Source organism: Elephas maximus, chromosome 6 (assembly GCF_024166365.1).
Source record: "Elephas maximus indicus isolate mEleMax1 chromosome 6, mEleMax1 primary haplotype, whole genome shotgun sequence".
Lineage (NCBI taxonomy): Eukaryota > Metazoa > Chordata > Mammalia > Proboscidea > Elephantidae > Elephas > Elephas maximus.
Window position 1 is genome coordinate 18,012,078 of NC_064824.1, and position 24,157 is coordinate 18,036,234.

Sequence of the window (24,157 nt, forward strand, 5' to 3'; positions counted from 1 at the left end):
CTAACTCTACTCCTGGCTGCATTTTAATGTTCCTTTCCTCCTGATTTTCTCTTTTACTTATTTTTCTTCTGCTCTGTTGTACTATACACATACACACACACACATACACACACATAAATATATATATTTACAAGCCCCGTTTAGCAACATGCAGGACATGCATAAATAATCCTGCATGTCTTCCACTTGCTGGGGATATGGCCCAGGCAGCTCCTGGGGCCTCCTCCTCCAGCCCTCTCTCTAGCAGAGGGTGTGGAAGGCTTAAGCCCCCATGTAGGCTGGGCTCTACCCTGGTGGGCAGGCTGCTGGGGCTGAGAGGCTTACGTGCACTAGCTGCTCCTGGGTGTCATACTCCTTGGTACAGTCTTCCCAGTGGCAGTTGGTCTCATAGATGACCACCTCTGGGTCTTGCTTACAGTCATCTCTGTCCAGGTCTTCCTTGAGGTCAGCCAGTTGCTCCTGGGGGAGAAGAGAGCACACCCCCGTGAGCCGTGGCCAACCATCTGGCTCTGAGGGCAGGGCCTGAGGGGATGCTGCTGTCAGCCCCCTGGCAGGCCATGCCAGGACCCTGGGCTGGTAAAGGTTGTGTGGACGGATGGATAGATGATAGACACACACACTCACTCGCTCATCAACCTTTCAGCCCTTTCTCCAGTCTCTCTTCTGTTTGGCTCCCATCCCCCTGCTGTCTTGTTGACACTGTCCCGACACCTCCCTCCTGCCTAAGCTGCTTGTCACCACATTGCCCATTACTCCTCGCTCTGCTGATGTGGCAAGGAGGGCAGGGCACGGAGTTCATGGCTTCTGTTTGGTTTTATGTCCTCTGTGGGGATGGGCCCAGCAGGCTCTGGAGTGGGGTGTTTTCTTACTTATCCCATCTACAGGGTCTGATCCTGCCTAGAGGTGGAAGGAAACCCAGCATAACTCTCTCCTGGCCCCGGGGCCCTTGCTCTCATAGTATCCTTCCTCCTCGGGGCATACGATGCACCTGGACTCACTGCTAAGGCCAGTTTCCCCTGCAACAGCCCTCAAACCGTGGGCATTTGTGTTCTTGTTCTACAGCTGGGGTAACTGAGGCTCTGGGAGAGGTTTACTTACCCTCCCAAGAACACACAGCCAATTATGGCAGCTTAGACCTGGACTCGAGTCTCCCAACCACATTAAAGTCCACACAGGGCCATTTCAAGGAGGTGGAGGAAAAGCCCCTGAAATGTTCCCTTCACCTGATCCCAGAGGCTGTGCACTGGGACCAAAGTAAAAGAAGGGTTTGGGAAGCCTCTGCTCTGGACCTTCAGCAATGGGATCATCTGCAGGGCTGTTGTGGTTGTTAGCTGCGGTCTAGTTGGCCCCCCACTCATGGCAACTCCATGCACAACAGAAAGAAATGCCACCTAGTCCTGAATCATCCCCATGATCGATTGGGGATCCGACCACTGTGATAATAGGGTTTTCACTGACTTATTTTTGGAAGTGGATCTCTAAGACTTTCTTCCTAGTCTTAGTCTGGAAGCTCTACTGAAACCTGTTCAGCATTATAGCAACATGCAAGGCACCACCCATCACTGACAGACGGGTGGTGGCTGCGTATAAGGTGCATTGGCCAGGAATTGAACCTGGATCTCTTGCACAGAAGGTGAGAACTCTACCACTGAATCACGAATGCCTCATCATCTAATCATAATCATAGGTGGTTGAAATTCTTTTCAAAGAAGACAAAGTCTTTTACTCCCAAACTAACAACAGCCTTGGAATTAACCTCCACCCCCAGCTGATTACAGCCCAGAACCGAGCGGGGGCAGCCTCTGAGCAGAGGAAATGGAGACAGGGTGAGAAGTACCAGAGGCAGGGGGAAGGGAGAGGCACAGGTGCCCCCAGTTGGGAGAAAAGGCCCAGCAAGGGCCTGCAGAAGCCTGCAAGTGCTTTAGGGACTCCCCAGGATCCCACCGGCCTGCTAGGCACCCTTGGGCAAAGACCAGCAAAGAGCAGATGTTATAAAGACTTGCTTTATATTTCAAACTATTGCCAGAAAGCACCAAGAAAATGTTCTGTCTTTCAAAAGAGCCTCGGGGGTAAGTATTTGTAGTCCAGGTGATTGGGGACAACTTCACCCTTTATTCAAGAGCCAGAGCCCCCACAGGCCGGGGGTGCGCTGAAGCTGGGGCTGCAGCCACCCACACCACAGCCACATCCCTAACGCCACAGCCCTGTCTAAGAGCGGCCAGCCGAGACTCACACCCTGACTGATGTCCAGCTGGGGCTGCAAATCCTCCCAAGAGAGGTTTCTGGTTGTTCTCAGAGTGGGCCTTTCCATAAGTCCGCTTGTGCTAAGAAGGGAAATGATGATGTGATAATACAGTAACTCCTTGGGGGGAGCAGAAAGCACAGGGCAAGGTGAGGGCTGTGCATTGGGAGGTCTCTGCTCTGGACTTTAAGTCAGGGGATCATCTGTGGGGCTGTCGAGTGAGCCTGTGTGGTAGAGTGGATGAGGGGCCTCCTCACACCTTCTCTGCACGTTAAGAAGCACTGGAAATAGCTTCCTTGTCTGTACAGCCTGCATACCTGTGTATTTAAAGAAGGCTGGAGCAGCTGACAGACCGGCTGCAGAGCAAAGGAAATGCACAGGCTGCTAAGGCAGCAGACTGGGCTGGGCGCCCCCAGCCTGCGACTTTAGGCTCCAGCAGAAAGGGCACTCATCACGCTGCATCTTCCGCCCATGGAGGGCAAGTGCCTCCACCTTGCCAACAAGCCGGGACGCTGAGTGGCATGGTGACAGTCTCCCTGTGATAAACAGCTTCCCCCCGACTGACACGCCAGGCAGGAAGGGAGACTCACTCTTCTGTAGCTGCCTGGGTTTGAGGGTAGGAACAGAGAGTCCTCCTGCTAGGTGGGCTTGGGCCCCCAGGTGCTCTGTGCCTGCCTCTTGGCCCATTCTCACCCTTCCGGTGTGTTTATCTTCCCTGAATTTGTGCTGTCCTCATCAATTTCAACCGCCCCGATGATGACTGGGAAACCATGCATCACACCGAGACCGGCTCTGGCATCAGGGAGGGGAGAATTTGTCATCAACCCCTCTGTCTGCCTGACAGTAACAGGACCCAATATTTCATGAAAATTAAGTGCCTAGAGCATGCCTGATGGTTTACAGTGTTGACAAAGGATGGCCGGCAGACGCAGGGGAGGTGAGGATGGGGCAGCAAGCACCCTTGTGTCACAGCTAGGGGTCGTGTAGTCATGGGGGTGGACCCTGGGTGGGGAGGCTGGCCTGCTGGCCACGCATTTCCCATGGCAGACCTCTGTCTCTGCTCCGAGAGTCTGGCACAGCCTGTCTGCCATCTTGGCGGGTTAGAGTAAGTGCAAAGACTTCCAAAGGGAGCTGCAAAGGCTCCAGCCAGCAGAGGCCTGTCCCGAGCTGTGGAACCATCTTCTCTTCCCTCTCCCCACTACTCTACTAACTCACCCAAACAAGCACCTGTCATCAGAAAACAGTGCTGCAGCCAGTGCCCGCCAGGCCCTCTGCAAACCCTGGCGATATGGCACCAACCAGGTACTTCTCTGGAAGTTGTGCTTGTTGTTAGTTGCTGCTCAGTTGGCTCCCCACTCATGGTGACCCCATGTACAATAGGGTTGGACCACGGTGATCCGTAGGGTTTTCAGTGGCTGATTTTCAGAAGTAGGTTTCCAGGCCTTTCTTCCTGGTCCATCGTAGTCTGGAAGTGTTACTGGAATCTGCTGAGCATCACAGCGACATGCAGGCCTCAACTAACACTCGGGTGGGGGCTATGCATGAGGGGCATCGGCCAGGAATCAAGCCTGGGTCTCCTGCATGGAAGGTAAGACTTCTACCACTGAATGACCACTGCCCACACTCTCAGTGTGGCACCCCTCAAAAGCTGACCACGCAGTGGGGAGAAAGGCGTGTCAGCAGCAAGGAACTAAGAGGGGGAGTCTGGGCTGAAGCAAGTTCCGTTATCTGGAAGGGCAGAGAAGGTAAGAATGATTGTAGGGGCAGGGTAAGGAAGGGCCTCCAGGGAGAGGGACATGAGAGAAGCCCAACCCATTCATGGTGGGGGAATAGCTTGCTTCAGCTGGCTTGTGTTGGGTCAGGGTGAGGCACTGGTAGGAGACGGGCTGCAGCCTGAGGACTCATGGAAGGTCAGAGTTCATTCACTTATTCTTTTACTCAGCATGTATTTGATAAGTATATGACATGTGCAGGGTTCTAGGGGTGCAGAGGCGGGGCCGTCACAGCCCTGGTGCCCAGAGCTCACAGTGGTGCCTGCTCCATCCTCACTCATTCACCAGTGCAGGGGTGAGGCTGTCACAGCCCTGGTCTCCTGAGCTCACAGCTGCACCTGCTCTGCCCTTGCTCATTCAGGGATGCAGGGGTGAGGCCGTCATTGCCCTGGTCTCCCAAGCTCACAGTTTCGCCTGCTGCGCCCTCACTCATTCGCTCACACATGCATCCATGCATCCTTCACCAACAGGGATCAGGCTCCAGCTGGGTGGACCCAGAGGCAACCAGGCAACCACACCCTGGTGGGCGGGACCTGCATGTACCTGTGTCAGCGTCAGTGGGGAAGTGGGCCTCAGGCCCTCGGCTTCCGTCTTGACCTTACTGCGCTTGTGGATCACGATGGGGTTGACCGTGCTGCTCACAGCCGACTCGCTGCTCTGCTTGTTCTAGAGGTAGGGTACAGGGGGGCCTGTCACATGGGAGCAGGGAGCAGACACCCCCACACAGACTGGGCCCACCCTCTCACTTAAAGTGTTGGAAACCAAGTCCCCCAGCTTGGTCATCCAGCCAGGGCATGGCCAGGACACAGCTCAGACCTTGGCCTGCCAGCTCTTCCTCCCTACCACGCAGCCCCTGCCTCCACCTTCCGGAGACTCCAGGGAAATGCAAAAGGGACTCTCTCTTTGGAAAAAGCTGGGTATCCTTGCTCCCGTCTGGAGGAGCTCAGCTTAGCCCTCTAGAGCAGGGGGTGTCTTGCAGTAAGAGGGCAAGGCATGGCTCTGGGTAGAAGGTGAATGGGGCCTGGCTAGCCCGGGGGACAGGGGAGAAGCGGCTGCACCCTCAGGAGGAGAGCCCGGACATGCAGTATCAGGAGATGCTGCAAAAGCCAACGGCAACTATCTGTAGGGGAGGCGCTAGGCGGACCTGGGGCAGGGGGGCTGCTTCCAGTCCTCTTCCCAGGACATGGTCACACCTGGCTCAGTCACCTGCCAACCGGTGGCCTGGGGAAGGTGCTTCACCTCTGGAGAGTTGTGAGGAGTGTGGCCTGAGCTCCAGGATCTACTGGGGGCTCCACTCACTCATGGGCTTCTTTACACACACCACGGCTCACTGTAGGGAGCAGGACCTCCACTCCGCAGGTGAGTTAGCTCGGGCCGAATGAGGTAAAGAAACGTGCTCCTTCAGGCAAGTCAGGATTCAAAACTCGGTCTGACTGCAAAGCTGTGCCCTTTGCACTGTACGACACTGCCGCTATACATGCATTGCCTCATCTGCAAAACAGGACCTCATTCATTCACTACAAGCTAATGTCACCTTGTGTGTGCTGGGCACTGTGCCAGGATGCCGGCGGCTCAGAGGCCCCACAGAAGGGTCATGTAAATGCATTGCAAAGCCCTTGGCAAACACATGTTCTAAATGAAACTCTGCATCATAGAATTATGACTCAGGAGTCCCTCCGTTCCAGCCGTCCGTACCAGTGGCTGTGCACCGAGAGGCTGGGAGCTTGCCCACGGCGAGGGCAGTGTCAGGACCAAGTACTACCCCTGCTCCAGCCTGAGGCTCCATCAATCTGGCCTTTGCCCACAGGGCCTACCACCAGGCAGCCTGTGCCCAGAGTCCTTCCACAGGTTCCTGGCATGAGATGGGAATGGATAACCCTTGTGGGGCGGTTGAGTATCTGGTGGTCCACCTCCTGCTTCCTGGGCCCACCTACCTGGTTGGTGTCACTCAGACAGTTGCTGCTGCTGCTGAGCTGGGTGGGTGTGGCATTGATGGAGGTAAGGGCCATGGGCTGCTGGGCCAGGAAGGTGGGTGAGGGCTGGATCAGGGGTGGTGTGTGTCCAAAGGCTGAGCCCAGGCCCCTCTGCTGGCTCAGGATCTGCTGGTAGGCCACGGGGTTGATGGGGTGGGGGAAGGTGAAGGCTGGGCTGCAACGGAGAATGGACAAGGTAATGGAGTGGAGGCAGGGGCAGCGGCAGGGGCTCTGCTGGGTTGACACTTCTTGGGCAGAGAAAACCCTGTCCAGCGGATTGGGACTGGCAGGCTGCTAACCCCATGGCACCATGGCTTTCCCTCACTCCAAAACCAGCAGTGGCTCCCCACTGCCTGCCCTCTCAGGACTCCCTTCCCTGCTTAGTCTCAGGCCCTGCCAGTCTTCTTCAACTGTGGCAGTTTTGTCCCCTGGAGGTACCAGGCCAGGCTCCTTCCCATCCCCACAGCCTGGCATCTCCCCTGCTCTGTGGTTTTTGTTGTCTTAAACTCGATATATTTTTCACTGATTCCTTCTCTGGGTCTTTGGGCCTGAGATGCCTTCTCCCTGACCATTCGAGAAAATAATGGTGACCTCCAAGGCTAAGTCATTAAAGACACTGAAGCGTCCTCCTTGCTGTCTGTTGGAGCTCCTGCGCTGGGGAAGTGGCCTCCTCACTGTGAGGACACTCAGGCAGCCCTGTGGAGAGCCCACAGGGAGGAGCCGGCCAAGAGCCACCTGATGAAGCCTTCTTGGAAACCAACCCTCCAGACCTAACCACACCTTCAGATGCCTGCAGCCCCTGCTGACATCTTGACTGCAGCCTCATGAGAGACCCTGAGCCAAAACCACCCAGCTATGCCACTCCCAGGTTCCTAGCCTTCAGGAGCTATGTGAGGTGCCCGCTTATTGTTGTATGAAGCTGCTAAGTTTTAGAGTAACTCGTTATACAACAAAGGATAACTTATGTCTTTGTGATTACTTCTACTTCTGGGTCCTTAGGCCAAATTCTCCCAAGCTCCTCCCTTCCCTAAGATGGGTCAGCAGAAGGACAAGAGTTTCAGGCCAGCTGGCTGGTGTCTGAGGTGCTGAGACAGGTGAAGGGTGAACAGTGTTGATAAGTCCAGGTGGGCCATGCTGTGACCACAATGCAGGCCACCACCAGTTCAGAGACTGGCTGAGAGAACCTGGCCAAGCCCCTTCACACCTGTGTGCATTTGATGCTGGTCACAGCCTGGCCACTCACGAGCCCCACCAAAACTCCAGAAAAGCCACTCTTCAAGTCAGATTCCCCTTTGATTTCACGACTGGATCGACATGACAGGGCAGGAAATGCCATTTTCACATCGGAAATTGTGTTTGGGGGATAAGTATTGAGCATGTGAAAATGTACCCAAAGGTAGGCATAAGTGAACTATTTGAATTTCATTATCACTGGTTTTGAATTTATGGAAAAGAAAAGCAAGTATGTCAATTCGCAAATGCAACAAGTCCTATCTTCCTCCTCAGGGTGAAAGCACCCACCAAGACAGACCCGCCCGCTCAGCCCCACTCAGCTCCCAACCAGGGCTTCAAACCCCTGCTGAGAATTCGCATGTCTAACGAGTTCCCATGAGGTTATACCTAAGAATCACCAGGGGGAGCTTGTTAAAATGTAGATTCTGATTCAGTATACCTGGGGTAGAAATGCAAATTCTCAACAGGGAACTCATTAGAAACGCAAATTCTCAGCAGGGGTTTGAACCACAAACAGGTTGGAAGCCCTGCTCCCAACTCAGCCCTCTCCAGAGGCCAGGCTTACCTGAGAGCACCTGCCGACAGGTGCCCGTAGGAGCCGCTGGCCGCCGAGCTGCTGCGGGAGTTGTTGATATAGGCCACCAGTGAGTTGGGGGAGGTCCGGATCATCCGCTGCAGGTCCAGGCTGGCGTCTGAGAGCGGCGAGATGGACAGCGCCCGCTTGCGGCTCAGTCGGGGAGTCACCCGTGGGCTGGAGAAGCGAGACACTGGAGGGAGCAGCAAGCACAAAGCATGTTAGCGTCACCTGATGTGCACACGTGTATGTGTGTGCACGTGTGGGTGCAGGTACATGTGTGCGGACATGTGAGTGTGTGTATGTGTGTACGCATGTGTGGGTGGAGGAGGGGGAGGCAGGAGAAGGAGAATTGGTGGATGGGCGACAGGAGGAACCTGAGATGCGGTCTAACAGAGTCACAGTGCTGCCATGCTCCAGCTGTGGGCTCTGGGGTAACATATGGAGCCTCTCTCAGCCTCAGTTCACTCATCTGTAAAATGAGGTTGATCCAGGCAGGTGTGGCGATGACTTGAGAAGTGCATGTAAGAAGCGTGGTGAGTGAGTACAGCATTGGGCATACACCTTGGTCTTTACCATCAGGTAGGTAGAGACCTGGGCTAGAACCCAGCAGCGCTAAGGTGTGACAGAAAAGTGCACACCTCATGAGTAAAAGGCTTGGTGCCTTTCACAAAGTGAATCCACCCATGAAAACAGCTCCAGGTCAGGAGGCAGAGAGTGGCTAGTGCCCACGAGGCCCTCTGTCCCTGCCAGTCCCACCCAAGGCAGCCTCTGTCCTGACTGCTAACACCGCCGCTTAGTGTGGCTGGTTGTTGAGCTTTACATAAAGGGGATTACCAATGCCCTTCCATATCTGGCTCCTTGCGTCCAGCACTGTAGTTGGTGGGGCTTGTCCATGCTGGTGTGTGGGGTATAATTCACTTGCTCTCACTGTTGTAGGGTTCAATCGTGTGGCTAAGCCACAGGGAGGACAGACATGCAGCACAGTGTTTCAGGTCATGGAGTGCAGTTGTGTTGTAATGAGGATAACCACTTGAACACCCTCTGACAGGGTATTCGCCAAGCAGGGGCCTGGGTGGCCGCCCTCCAGAACCTACTGTGATGAGATGGGTCGGACTCAAGGAGCGGCAGCAAGAAGCAGCCCGAGTATGTAGCACAAAGCTCTGCCACTTTGAGGACCTGCAGTTCTGAGGTGGCCCAAGGCCCTGGGGACCAGTTGCCACACACACACACACACACACACACACACACACACCCTACCCTGCCCTATCTGCTCTCACCCTTAGCCCACCTCGTCCCACCCCACACATACATAAGGAAGAGGCACTGCCCCAGACCAGGGTTCCCTGTGCCCCAGAGCCATGGGGTCTCCCATGGTGGCTCCAGGTTGCTCCACCCTACACCTCCATCCTCTGCCCCAACCAGGGTCTCTCCTCTGGACAACCACGTGGCCTAGAAATGGCCTGGCAGCATGGCTGGATGACTCTCCACACACAAGGTGTCTGCCCTGCCCAGGTCCACTGTGGAACGGTTATTTCACCTCCCTGAGATCATCTAACGATAGTGCCGCCCTCCTGGGGCTGCCGTGACACGTGAATAAGGCGACGCGTGAAGAAGCCTGCACGAGTGTGGCCACCAGAACTGCTCAGGGTACCTGCATGGGAGGTCTTAGCCTCTTCCTCTGTCCCCCACCTTGCCCACCTTCTCCGCCATCCTGGCCTCCAGCTTCCAGAGGTAGTGTGGGAAATCTTTTCTTACAGGAGTTGAGGGGCTGGCCCTAGACGACTCTCACAGCTACTCAGACTCCCTGGCTGCTGAAGCACCTGGCCCAGCCCCACTCCAGTGTTCCCAGACTCGCAGTGCCCGATTTTCACCCTCTGCCTGCTCGACCTGCTCAGACCCCGCTCAGGTCTCTCCCCCTTCTCTAGGGTGATGACAGGCAGCGTGACCACTGGTCTGCCTGGCCCTGGCCACCCCGTGCTGTCCACATGGCTCCTTCAGGATTCAAACTACTCTGTCAATGCCACACTGAGTGCTGACAGCAGGGCGACTCCTAATTATGTCTGTGTTGGGGCCTCCGGAGCAGGGGGCAGCGGGCAGGGGTGATGAGGTGAGTCTCGGAGCCTCCCACAGTGCCGCTGCCCCTGGAAGGTCCAGGGCACATTTGGGCAGGTGTGGCACATGGAGCCACAGGATAGCTGAGGAAACCTGCACATCACTGTGCCCACATAGCTGCATCACAGCAGGGTCTCCCACAGCCAGCAGGGGCTATGCCAGAGCCTGTGGGAGACCCAGCTCTGCCTCTCCCAGCCTTGGCCGGCCCCCGAAGGTCAGCTTTATCAGAAAAAGGAAAAGCCTGAGTGCCTGTAGCACACCCAGAAAGTCCTGGGGACCCTGGGGAACCCCTTGACTGCTGGGCCACAGGTAGAAACACCTCTCTGGGCTGCTGAGAGAGGGGGTCCCAGAATCCTCAGCCCAACGGGGCTTCTGGTGTTTTCTTTCTTAACTGCGTCTGTTGTGGGCAAGGGGTGGGGGTGGGGGGATCTGAGGCCGGAGGGGAGGGGCTTGTCCAAGTCCCACAGCAAGTAGACGGGCAGCCTGGGTGCAGGGGCCGGTGCGGGCTCTGAGGCTGGCCCAAGCCCCAGATCAGCATAAATTACTTAACCTCTCTGAGACTCAGAACTTCAGTGACTTGAACTCAGAAACAGTTCTCCGCCAATTTTGGGGGGTTACGACCAGATGGATGATGGCAGTGAAGGTAGCTTTTACGTTCTGAACGGCCTAGAGTTGTAACGTGCATGGGTCCAATAGGCTTTGGAAAAGATGTTCAACAAAAGGGGTGAAGAGCTTTTAGAAAAGCCCCCAGTTGGAAGAAAAAGTTGAGTTAACCAGAACGCTTTCTTTCTGAGCACCCCTGCCAGCTACATTTTCATTTTTGGTGGTCTGTTACTTTGCTGAGCACTGAGGGCTGAGGACTGGGGCTTACACTCCTTTAGTAAGTAGAGCTACAGTGGGTACGCAGACGCTGCTCCCAGATGCTTTTTGGGGGGGGAAAGAATTTCTCAAAATTAATTTTTTTTTTTTTTAAATTGTGGTAAAGATATATCTTGGAAACCCTGGTGGCGTAGTGGTTAAGTGCTGCGGCTGCTAACCAAGAGGTCAGCAGTTCGAATCTGCAAGGCGCTCCTTGGAAACTCTATGGGGCAGTTCTACTCTGTCCTATAGGGCCATTATGAGTTCGAATCGACTCGATGGCAGTGGGTTTTTAAAGATGTATCTAACAAAACATTTGCCATGACAACATTTTTACAGGTACCATCCAGTGACATTAATTACCTTCATCATGCTGCACAACCATCACCTCTATCCCTTTCAGGATTCCTCCACATAAATGCTTTCTGTGACTCTGGCTCGCTCTGCCCACAGACGGGTGTCCAGGCCAGCAGCTCACTTACTCGGACAAGGCCGCCTTCTGTTGCCAGCCCCAGACCCGAGAACACATGGTGGCCTACCCTGTGCCCTGCCCTCAGCGCCCGAGGGGGCGGGCCCTCAGCGCCCGAGGGGGCGGGCCCTCAGCGCCCGAGGGGGCGGGCCCTCAGCGCCCGAGGGGGCGGGCCCTCAGCGCCTGAGGGCGCAAACCCACGGCCCCGCCGGCACCGGAGCCATGCTGCGCTGCAGGTGTAACTGAACACTGAACGAGGACCCCATGCGGCACGGACACGTCCTCCGTGGTCAGCAACAGGAGGCAGCATGTGCCTTGGTTCAGTATTTGCAGAAGGGTGTCCTTCTGAATTCTTGAGAGATTTAGTAACCATTTAGTGACATTTGGACTCACCGTCTCATTTAATGGAGTCCTGGTGGCCTGGTGCTTAAGAGCTACGGCTGCTGACCAAAAAGTCGGCAGTTCGAATCCATCAGCCGCTCCAGTTCTACTCTGTTCTGTAGGCTCACTATGAGTGGAAATTGACTTGATGGCAATGGGTTTGATTTGGTCTTATTTAACAGCTACCATTATCCCCCAATCAAACCCAGCTTTGCAAATAAGGAAATGAGGCTTTTGAGGAGTTTAGTGGGGCGCTAAGGTCTTGGAACCACAGAGGCAGGATTTGAACTTGGGTCCAGCGGAGCCCTGACATGTGGATTTTCTGGGGACTCCATGTCCTCATTGTCTATATGGTATCTTAAGAGTGGTGGGCCCAGGGTGGGGGCCAGGAAGATGCCCTCTCACCAAAAAACAGCCTTTGCAACCCCTCCCCCCAACATAAGTGACTGCAAATAATGAACTTTATGGAGACTGCCATACAAACTTTATAAAGCAATCAGGCTATGTGGTACCTCCTCTTGCAGGTCAAAGGCAAACCTAATTCAACACGCAGGGCACCACTGCTGATCTGAACCTGCCTGGCCCCTCCAGCAGCTCCCCAGCTCGGCAAGGGCCCCCGACCTGTGACAGAAGGCTGACCCTTCCCCTCACCTCACCCAGGCCTGCAGATGTTTGTTCCTGAACACCTCACCACGTCCCCTTTCTCTCAACTTACCAGCCCAGCCTAGCTGGAACATTCCAGAGACCCCTTCACTAACTGCTGTCCAATCCACTGTCTACACTGGGTGCAGAAAACTTTTTAAATTGCAAATTGGTTCATGTCACTGTCCCCCTTAAGACTTTCCAAAGCTTCCCGTTGCTTTCAGGAAAAAAGGCCAGAGTCCTTAGCACAGCCGATGCAACCTGCCACTCCAGCCTCATCTTGCCCCGTTTCCCCCGCTCTGCTCCAGCCACACTGGCCCTCCTCTAGGCTGCCTGCCCTGCACAGTGCCTTTGCTTGTGTGCCTTCTCCTCCTGACATGCCATTCCCTCCTCACTGCACTCTGACCTCAGCTGAGTCACTCCTTTCTCCAGGAAGCTTCCCTGACCTCCCCAGAGTTGGTCAGCTCCTCCCTCATTTGCTCACACAGCTGCAGACCTCTCTGCAAACAAAAGCCATCATGGTGAGCTCAACTTGTGTGGTTACCTGGTTGCTTCTATCTCTCCTGTCTTCACGCATAAAGGCTCGAGTTCTCCACAGCCCCACCAGTATATCCCCAATGCTCCAACAGCTGGCTCAGTGATGACCTCCAAGTGGGATGTGCCAGGTATCCACTAAATGGCATGAGCATGACATGCTGGGGGACAGCAGAACAGTGGTCACTGAAGCTAGTATTCACTGAGTGCCTAGCATGTGCTATGCACTATTCTAAGCACTTAATTAGCTAATTTAATCTTCACAAGTACCCTATAGAGAAGGGATTACTGCTCTCCTCAAGAATCCCTGGTGGAGCAGATGGTTAAGTGCTTGATTACTAACCAGAAAGTTGGCGGTTTGAACCCATTCAGTGGTGCTGCAGAAGAAAGGCCGGGAGACCTACATCTGGAAGGTCACAGCCAAGAAAACCCCATGGAGCATAGTTCTGCTTTGCAACACTGGGGGTGGCCATGAGTCAGAACTGACTCGACATCAACTGTTTTGTTCTTGTTGTTTATTATTATCCTCATTCTACCCATGAGAAAATGAAAACAAAGGCACAGAGAGGTTAAGTAGCTGGCCTAAGGCCACAGAGCCAGGAGAAGTGGTGAAACTGGGATTGGAAGCCAGGCAAATAAACCACCCGTCCACACTGCCTCTGCCGGGGTAGGGAGGAAAGGGGTCTTGGGGGAGGCACAGCTGCAGGGAGAGGGTCAAGGAAGGCTCCCCTGGGGGCCCAGAGGCTGTGATGGGTAGACACACGTGATGGGAAACTCAGGTGAAGACCTGCGTTGGCTGGCCACACCAGACCTGCCAACTTGCTTTGGAGCACATTCTGTAACTTCTCAGCCTCCCTTTCCTGGTGTACACAATGGAGACAGCCCAGCTTGTCTTGCAGACTTGTTGGGAGAACCGAGAACATGCAGAGGGGGGCGGAGAGCGCAGACACTCACAGTGACTGCTGATGAAAATAGCCACCACCCGGCTGTCAGCTGGTCGGACTGTGCTGGCTTACGTGTTGATGTGATGCTAAAGCTCTGCCTTTGGTATTTCAAGTACCAGCAGGGTCACCCATGGTGGACAGGCTCAGCAGAGCCTCTAGACTAAGACAGACTAGGAAGAAAGGTCTGGCAATCTCCTCCGGAAAATCAGCCAAGGAAAACCTTACAGAACATTGTCCGATATAGTGCTGGAAGATGAGCACCCTCAGTTGGAAGGCATAAAAAATACACAGTGGCTGCAACAATGGACTCAAGCATGCCAACGATCATGAAGGTGGCATGGGATTGGGATATTTTGTTCTGTTGTACATGGGGTTGCCATGAATTAGAGCCAACTAGACGGCAGACGGCAGCTAACAATACCACTTCTTTAGGAGCTAGAAGCATCTGGTGGGGCTGGGGGGGAGGCAGTCAGGGGGAGCCATAATGCAGTGGAGGACACTAAGTCTGGGAAAGGCGGCTGGGCCACATTGGAGCACACCTGCCACTAAACGCTCACTCATCTGCCGGCTCACCAGGCTTCCTCTCAGCTTCTAAGTTCTTGTTTACTGAGTTCACTCCTTGCCGGTCCTCACTTTAAGGAAAATTCCAAATAAGATACAAAAGCCAATCCTCCAGGACACTCCTCTTACTTACTAAACGAGTGGCGAATGGGAAAATATGAAAGGTGAAAAGATATAATATCATATAAAGTAACACACATGCATTTTTGTAACACATTGAAAAAAAAGATTTTGCTGCTAGTATTTGGATTCCTCCCCTCTTGTGTGCCCCCAACAAGTGGAAACAGGCCAAATCCGACAGTGATGTTCAGCTCTGTTCTTCCCACACCTCAAGGGAAATATGTTTATTAATGTGCCTCTTCCCCTGATAAATTACTAAATAGAAGAAAAGCCCGGCTCTCATTTCCCATGGCTTCTCCCGTGATTTATGACCCGGAACTGGCAGCCGTCGAGTCCTTTCATCTGTGGTTGTGCCTGTTCTAATGTCCGTCACCTGCTGGGGTCTGCAAGGCTGCGGCCCACCCTGCACACAGCTGCCGCCGCCCACCGTTGCCCTGGGTGCGCCAGGTCCTGTCGTTCCTTGCATCTGGACTTCTGTTCCATCCACTGGCCCTTTGTCTTGTTCTCTGATGTTTCACTCATTCATACATCAGTCCCTGTGCAGCACTGGGGACATCGTGGGACTACAAGCCAGGAGGACACTCAGACCTGCCCTCATGAAGCTCATTGTCCATGGGGGGATGGAAATGGTACCTGGCAGTAGCAGGCATGATGCCCTGGGTGCTCTGTCAGTAGTTATGCTAGGTGTTCTCGGAGGGCCCAGGAGGAAGGCTCCAGGATGCAGAGGCACCAGTGTGGGCCCTGGACCCAGGCTGACCAGGTTCCCACCCTGCCTGTCACCCCCTCTGAACTGGGGGACTTTGGTAAGTTGCTGAGCCTCTCTGAGCTAGTTCTTCATCTGGAAGATGGGTCAACAGCAGCCACCTCCAGGTGGGCATGGGCTTGTAACCATAAGGACCATAAGAACACCATGGGCAGGCAGGCATGGAGGAAGGACCGCCCTCCCTCCCTACAGGGTTCCTGGGGCACCAGGGCTGTGGATTCTCCAGAGCCATACCATCCCGCTCCATCGGGCTGACTGTAGACCCAGAGCTGGGCTGACGGTCAGGAGGGAGTGGGAAGGACCCTGGGTGGGCCTGGTGCTGGCACCGGCAGCTGAGGGTGTGTCCTATCCCAGGAGCCTTCCATGTGCCAAATGCTGTCCTCAGCTTGAGGCTGGGATGCACCTTCCTGGGGGACAGCAGCACATGCCCTGGGACCGGGCTCCTGTGCCCTGAATCCTCACTGGTCAGTGAGTGCTCTGGTTAATGGAGCACTCCCTACATGGCCCAACTCCCCTGCCCAGGTATTTGCTAGACTCACCAAGGCTGCTCTAAGGAAATCCCATCTAGAGGGCCGTAACCTACTCCCCATGCCTAGCTGTCATAGCCCTACCCCCAACATCAGGCTGCCTTCCTTACCAAGTAGAGACAGCCTGGGCTTCGAAGCCAAAGGGCTTGGGGTTGAGGCCTCCCAGCACCATGTCCCAGTTACATGACATAGACACACGTTGGGCTCTGGGCCTCAGGCCCTTCATCTGACTCGGGTCTCACAGGACTGTTTATGAAGTTTTCCACAAATGACCCAAGGAAGCCACTCAGCCCAGTGTCTGCATAAGTAGTCCTGTCCCCGTGCCCCTCTAGGACCTGCAACCTGGTCTCCTCTGCCTCAGTCTCCCCTCCTGCCCAAAGGCTAGGGCCTGCTGGCAGCCCCTCTCGGGCTCCTCTGTGCCTCTCTGTGGTGTGATCAATGTAATTGGTTTCTGAAAAATCCCCTGGAACTGCCGGCTGCATAAAGAACAGCGTCGGAACTGAGGTGACACCCGAGTCAAATTAGTGTCAATATGACAATAAAATATACAGCTCGGAGGAAATATGGGCGCTAAACAGACAACGCTTCAATCGGAAACACTTCAATCTTCTCAACGCAGTGGGAGTCGGGGTGGGTGGGGGGCTGTGGCTGCTGTCGCTCTGCAGCTAAATCACCAATATTCGACAATAATACAAGGGCATTCCATGTTAGGCCCTGGTGACAAACGGTGGATTCCCCCGCTCTCCAGAGAACCCTCGGCAGACTGATAACCTGGGATCACCAGCCTGGGTATCTATTTACTTCGGATACAGCATCGCTCCTCACATGTCCTGCCATAAATCAGGCCTCCTTTAATAACACCAGGAAACAAGCCCCCAGCGGCTAGAAGCCCCACGGTGCTCCTGGCCTAGGTAGACTGGCTTTCTCGGAGCCGTGGGAAACGCCCTGTGTCCCTCCACATTCTGGCCTTTGGCCCTGGGAGGAGTGAAGAGTTTGGTGTAGGTTTTGTCAGCCCCTCTGCCTGCCTGCCTTTCCCCACAACTGTAGGAGTCCCTGTTGTTGCTGGAGGCCATCGAGTTGATTTTCGACACACAGTGACCCCGTGTGACAGAGCAGAACTGCCCCGTACGATTTTCTTTACCGGAGCAGATCGCCAGGTCTTTCTCCTCTGGAGTGGCTAGGTGGGTTTCAACTCCCAACCTTTTGGTTAGCAGCAGAGTGCTTAACTGCTGCTCTACCAGGGATCCTTGTATAGCGCAGTCAAGCACTTGGCTACTAACTAAAAGGTTGGTGGTTTGGAAGGAAGACCTGGCAATCTACTTCCAAAAGATCACAGCCATGGAAAACCTACTTCTACTCTGATCTGACACACATGGGGTCATCATGAGTCAGGAGCAACTCGATAGTCACTGGTTTGGTAGTGTTTTCCTAGATGTCAGACGTACACATGATCCCAGTGAGACTATTTCAGGCTTGATGAGGACAGCAACACCTTCAGACATTATCAGGTTTTCCAGTTGAGGAAGAGATGTAAAGTTCTACTTATATCAATCTATAGAACCCTAAAAGAAGAGACTACTGGAAATATAAAATCAATAACTGTGGCAGATGGCATCTGGCTAGGGTAAAAATTGGGATGTAGTTTGCAGATGAGTGGGTCTGAGGTGCTGCTCTATGGGATGTGGATTCAGGCAGCCTTCACAAACACCTTCTCACCAGGTTCTCTGCTCTGCTCAGGCTGCCTCACTGCTGGGAGGTCCTGTCTCCCCTCCTCAGCTTGACATTCAAAGCCTCTCTGGAAGGTTCTCACCCCCACTGCTCCACCTCCTGTCTTGTGGCTGTGCCGGTGCACAAGAACATGAAAGGAAGGTGCTGAGATCGGAGGCCGGGTAGTGGGGTGCAGGTCAGGATGGACCTTCTTGCAGTCCAAGGAGCTTATACTCCCCCCAGGCAGGGGAGGCGCAGAGCACCCCCTAAATCGTGGGCATTCTGCACATTGTGGTGTCCCTCGTGCTCAGCACAGAGGTGTTGTTATTGTTAGCTGCTGTCAAGTTGGGCCTCATTCATGGCGACCCCACGTGTAACAGAACACAGTGCTGCTTGGCCCTGTGCCATCCTACAATTGTTGGTATGCTGGAGTCCGCTGTGGCGGCCACTGTGCATTCGGAGTGCCTCCCAACCTAGGGGGCTCACCTAGCACTGTATCAGGCAATCTTCTCTTGGGATTCACAGGGTCTTCATCAGCTACTTTTCAGGAGTAGATTACCTAGACCTTTCTTCCCAGTCTGTCTTAGTCTGGAAGCTCTGCTGAAACCTGTCTACCACAGGTGACCCTGCTGGTATTCAAAATACCGGTGGCGTAACTTCAGCATTGTAGCAACACATAGGCCACCACGTTTTGACAGACAGACAGAGAGGTAGTGGTGGAACACAGCAGGTGCTCAATAAATATCTACCAAATGAATGTGTGTGTGTGTTGTGTGTGTGTGTGTGTGTGAATGAGAGAGAGATGCAGTCCCCCTGACTACCATAAGCTCTTGAGACGCCCCCACGCCCCTGCACCTGCATGGAGCTCACAAGTTCACGGTCATACTAACAGGCAGCTGCCTGACCTGAGCACACGTGGTCTTCAGAGAAAGGCAGGACCCTCCTGCAGGGTGGTCTCCTGCCCCTTGGGCTGGCCTGGGCCCCGAGACGGCCTGCACAAGGCTCTCTGTGAGAGCACTGTGAACGGAGGCTTGGGTCTGCACCATTTCTGTTGTATTTTGGGGCAGTGCAGGGGACGTGTGTGGGGTGCGAACCCAGGCAGGCACCACTGCTGCCCCACAATAAAGCGTCTGCCCAACTGCTCCCCTCTGGCCTCCCCAGCCTGGGCAGGAGGGCGAGGAGCCATAGTTGCTGGGTGTTTAATAGAAAGTAGGTGGGTTTTATTTTCCATGCTTTTGAGTTAATGTTGGAAAACTAATCATGGTTTCTAAACCAAAAATGACATGTTGTAAAAGCACAATAAATATCAGGTCAAAATGGAAAAAAAAGAAAGGAACACAGTGGGAAGGCCCACTCCATCCTTTCCTGTGTGGGCTGTTCGCAGACCTGTGCAGCTGGCCTGGGTGACACTGGGAGCCATGGCTGGGCTTAGCCGAGCGAGGACCCGGGCCAGGAGCACTAGCAGCGTGCTCTTCCTGACTAACCCCCAGGTCAAGAGTCTCCTAAAGATGCATCCACACAGGCATCGGAGTTGAGCGGGAATGCCCAAAACTTTAAAAAAAAAAAAAAAAGTGTTGTGGTGAAATACATATAACAATATCTTTGCCACTGTAACCGCTTACCATAAAAAACAAAAACGAAACCTGTTGCCTTCAAGTCGATTCCGACTCAGGGCAACCTTATAGGACAGAGTAGAACTGCCCCATAGGGTTTCTAAGGAGCAGCTGATAGACTTGAACTGCTGACCTTTTGGTTAGCAGCCAAGCTCTTAACCACTGTGCCACCAGAGCTCCACTGTACCACGTGAGTATACAGCTCAGTGACATCATACTCACCAATGTAATTTCAAAATATTTTAAAAGCTGAGGCGAAGGTTCTGGTTCTAGTCTAAACTTGTTTGAAAACTGTCAAGTAGTGACAAAGAGGAGCTGCTGCTTGGCTGCTCCAACTTCCTTAAATTGGAACGGAGTGAGAACAAAGGGAATGGAACAATCTGCTCCTGAAATCCATGAGGGTTACGGAACATCCACCCCTGTCCCCAGGCCTCAGCCCGAGAAACTCACAGCCCTGCTCAGGCCAACTCCGGAATCTGGTGGCACTTCCCACTGCGTCCTAAAGCCAGGCAAGTTCCCAAGACTGGGAGCAAAAACGGCAGGCTCCTCCCTTGCTGCCGGTGCTGGGACAGGATCCCTGCAGACATGATGAGTTCCGCAGCCAGTGACGTGAGCTGGCCGCAGCACATGCCCACTGGTGAGCTCACCCTCCTTACTCCTCCACCTCCCAAGGTCTCTGAGAGAGTCTCACTCCCAGACACCCCCAAATGCTGAGTGGTGGCCAGGAACAAAGTTCCTGCTCCCCAGTCCCTCCCTGCCAGGCTCCCTGCAAACGCCAGCTGCTTCTCCAGCAGTTACCTCCCTAGTTAGTTTGCCTCTATTCCAGGTTCTTTTATAACTGCCACTCACTCACCCATTCACCTACCCACCCACTCACCCGTCCACTCCATTGCTCTCCCACCCACTTATCCACTCACTCACTCACTCACTCATCCATCTGTATAACCGCTCACTCACTCACTCACCCACCCACCCATCACACTAGCACAGAGGGCATACTCCATGCCAGACATGCTCCAGGCCCCACGGGGCTCAATATCTGGTTATACATAATGATGTGTGATCAGCCTCAGGTCCTGCTGGTGGGTCACGGAGATGCAAGAGCCCCCAAAAGTGGTGCTAAGACAGCCTGGGCTGGACCTGGGACGATGTCGTGGGAGAAGTGGTGGCTGGTATGAGTCCTAGCAGACCACAGGAATGAGCCTGGCCAGCCTGTGGGGAATGGCATTTTAGGCAGAGAGAACCTGCCAAGGCCCCCAGAGCAGAGGACGTGGGCCCAGGAAGCAGAAGGAGAGCAGAACGTGGCTGACGTGCGGTGTTCAGGTGGGGAACAAAGGCTGGAATAAATGCTGAGGCAAAGCCATTCAGGGTTGTGTGAGGCACAAGAGAGTCTGGATTCCCCCTGAGGATGATGGGGGCCACGCAGGGCTGATGGCAGGATGGGAGCTGATGGCGGCCTGAGCTGTGCGATAGTGAAGCAAATGTTGCAGATAGCTGGATGGTCTGAGAGCACTGACAGGCCAGATGTGACAGGCCTGGGGGCAGGTGAATTGGGGAGATGTCAAGAACAAGGTGTCTGGAGGGAATTGCTGGCACGGGGGTTAAGCACCGAGGTGGACAGTGGTGCCAATATGGAGAGAGTCTTGTAAGAGGAAGCAGATTTGAAAGAAGAAAAAAGACAGATGGACAGAGAAGGGGGTCCCTACTGTATTGCAGGCACTAAGCTAAGTCTACATATTGCAAGGGGCTGGGTATCGCCCCCTCCCCCTGCCCAGACTCGGCTCCCAAAGCCAGGTCACGGCATGGCCAGGTGTGGGACCCAGGCCCTCCCCACCTCCACTTCACTTCCTCCCCTGGCACAGTCTCTCTGCTGCTCCTCGGGTCCACCTGCCTCTCCTTGAGGCCACAGGACCAAGGATCCCCTTCAGGCCATGGCTCCTGGGGCTTGTCAGGGTACTGTGCTGCCTGGACTGGAGGCAGCGTGCCCGAGGGAGAGCAGATGATAACAGTAACAAACAGCCAGGTGTGAAAACCCCAAGGCACAGCCTGGGCCAAATCACTTAATGTTTGCAATCCCAGTTCGCTCATCTTAAAGTACGGAAAACAATTCCAACCTCAGAACGCAAGTTCTGTAGGGTAATGTGTATAAAGGCACCAAACAGAGGCAGACACGTCTGTTCTCATTCTCTCTGCTTCTCACATGCAGGCAGGCATGCACACATGCACTCACACACGCACTCATGCATAGCAGGTGCTTTTGTTTGGTGAATAACTGGACAATCCTACCTGTTTAGGGGGCTGCTCCTGCCCTTGGGGGGCCATGTTCCTCTGCCTCATCCACCTCCTAGCTGGCCTGGTGCCACCCTCAGGCCCCAAGACAGTGGGCCTGCTCAGAGCAGTCGGACAATTGAATGAGCTGTCTGGATACACCCTTGGCAGCCTGTGTGTGCTGCCCAAAGAAGCACTGTATCCATTTGGTTTCTAATCTGTACAGCACACAGCCTCACCTGAGCCCCAAGCCTCACTGCCTGCTGGTGTCCTACGTGGCCCAGGTACACAGAGTGTTGAGATGCTGAGAGAACAAGAGATAGAGTACGTGCGTGTGTGTGAACGAGTGTGTATGTGCTCATGCATGCGCACTTACAGAGCTGTTATAATCAACGAAGACACTATTTAATACCTGTGCTGTGTGCTTAACCCTGGACTAAACCATCCTGGGGGAGCCACACAGGGTGGGACAGACCCAGGGATCACATTCTGGTCATGCCTCTTTGTCATGCAGTCGCCTCCCCTCAGGAATGACATCCATCTGTGGCTGGCATCACAAGGACTGCGTCCTCTTCCCCAACAAAACTCTTTTCTGGGGAACCAGGACCCGCGCTCAAGGAGTTCACGTAAATGTGAGGTGAGGCGGCCAGAGAGAGACAGCAAGGCCAAGCCAGGCCTCTCCTTAGCACTCCCAGTGCCCACCCTCCAGCCTCCCCCATCCATCTTCTTGTCTTCTGTCCTGCTCCCTGCCCCCTTCCCCACTGAAGCGCCACCCCAGCGGGATCCCCAGCCCAGCACTCACCATCCACCGGAGTGAGGTAGTCGTGAAGATGAGGCGCGCCTGCAGCGCCCCCGCTCTGCATCAGCAGGTCCCCGTAGGGTGTGGGGTGGCCCGCCATGAGGGCCATCTGGTGGTAATAGTCGGAAGGGTTGGTGCCTGGAGGGGGCAGGCCAAATAGTCCTCTCTCCTTAAGGTGCTCGTGTGCCACTGTGGGCGAGAGGGAGACAGGAAGTGGTCAGAATCTGGCAGTGATTGCATCTTTGGCCACCAAAGAGAAGAGCAACACACACCTGGACAAAGGTCTCTCCCCAAGACCCTCTTGCCCATTCCCCACAACCAGGGCCCCTGGGGTCCCTCTGCCCAGGCATCTCACTGCACTGGGCCCTACTGGGCTAGCAGGGGGTGGGGTGTTTCTGGGTGATGAGGGAGACCAGAGCCAGGCCTCGCACTCCTCCATTTCCTCAAATCCATAAACAACCCCACCTCTGCCCCCCAGGCCCCACAGAAGCCCAGCACTCCAGGCGGACAGATCTAAGGCCCAGCAGAGTCTTTCTTCAAAGGAGAGAGGAGATGCACATTGAGGTGCATGGCCGCCAGGCTAGGGCTCCAGGTTAGGCTCGGCCTGAACATTCCTGGGGAGACACTGGCCAAGAGCCCGGGGCCTGGTGGGCAAAGCACCTGCCCGCCAAAGGCCACGCTGTTCCCCGTCCTGGCAGCTGAAGAACCCCAGGGCGGTCTGCCTCGGCCCTCCCAGGGCTTAGGAACACAGGAAAGGAAGTTGAAATTCCATCATCAGGGGCCTGCCTTCAGGCAGTGTGACATTGGGGAAGCAACTGAAGGTTGAAAACTCTAGAGCCAAAGTTCCTGACCAGGCTTCTGTGCTGTTTAGTCTTGGCAAATACCAAATGAGATCTCGTATGTGCTCAGCAGGCAGAAGATTCCAGAGAGTGGAAGCTGCCACCTTCCTCCTCTTCCTCACCATTTCCTGCTGGACCTGCAGAGGGGGCCCTGGTCTCCAGCCAGGCTGACCATCCAGCCCCCTGCCCATCCTGTCCATGCCCCATCACCATGCTAGGTTCTTTCTCTTCTGTAGTAAGTCTGTTACCGTATTAGCTTCTTGTTGCTGCTGTAACCAATTGCCACATATTTGGTCGCTTAAAACAACAGAATTTTATTCTCTCAAAGTCCTGGAGGCCAGAAGTCCGAAATCAGGTGTTTGCAGGGCCAGAGACTCTAGGACATTCCTTTTAGCTTCTGGTGGTTGCTGGCTTCCTTGGCTCCAGTCTCTGCCCCTATCTTCTCATGGCCTTTTCTTCTGAGTCTGCCTTCTCTGTATGTCTCTTATAAGGGCACTTGTCACTGGATTTGGGGCCCACCTGGATAATATAGGGTACTCTCCCCATCTCAAGATCTTTACCTTAGTTATATCTGCAAAGACCCTTTTCCAAATAGACAGTTTCCAGGGATTCGGAGGTGAACATCTCTTTGGGACCACCATTCAGCCACTGATGCCAGGGGTAAGCGTCAGCACCTGAGCAGCATCTTGAGTCTAACTTGCCCCCCGTCATGCTCCATTTAGGTAAGCCTGTTGCCAGCTAGGTTATCACAAGCGGTGTGGAAAAGTGCTGGCCCACTTTCCACAAGATGGTGATTCCCTGCCAGCTCGGCACTCAGCACTGGGCAGCACACCCCTTCCATGGCACCATGGTTCTGCCAAGGCCGCTCACAGGGTCCACTCAGAGCTCAGGGCTGGGTCCCAACCCCTATGGGCCATCTTAGAACGAAGCCACATGCTGGGCCAGTGCTGTAAGGCCCCTTGGCTTTGACCAATGTCTGGCTTCTTTGATGAGGACCACACTAAGTAAAAACCTCAGGGCTGGACAACAAGACACCAGCTTCAGGGAGACTTCTAGTGCCTTTCGAGGCTGCAAGCCTTCTTCTCCCTGTGAAGTTCCAGCCTGCACCTTCTGAGTCAGGCCCTCTGCTTCAGTGTACGATCACACCTGCAAGCTAGAAGGCACAGACCTGCTGGCGAAGGGTCCACAATCACCTGGTAAGAACAGAGCAGGTGAGGAGCAAG

General features: G+C 54.4%; 1 protein-coding gene across 5 annotated transcripts in view; it reads right to left on the bottom strand.

Moving 5' to 3' along the window:
- Window positions 1–24,157, bottom strand: part of GLI2 (GLI family zinc finger 2) — a 352,993-nt gene that overhangs the window by 15,993 nt on the left and 312,843 nt on the right. For all 5 annotated transcript variants that reach the window (XM_049889132.1, XM_049889129.1, XM_049889133.1 and 2 more), the window contains exons 5-9: window positions 22,099–22,284; window positions 7,786–7,987; window positions 5,949–6,162; window positions 4,558–4,680; window positions 325–459 (exon numbers count right to left, since the gene is read on the bottom strand). In XM_049889132.1, coding sequence (XP_049745089.1) covers window positions 325–459; window positions 4,558–4,680; window positions 5,949–6,162; window positions 7,786–7,987; window positions 22,099–22,284 — 860 coding nt within the window. The remainder of the gene's footprint in view (window positions 1–324; window positions 460–4,557; window positions 4,681–5,948; window positions 6,163–7,785; window positions 7,988–22,098; window positions 22,285–24,157) is intronic.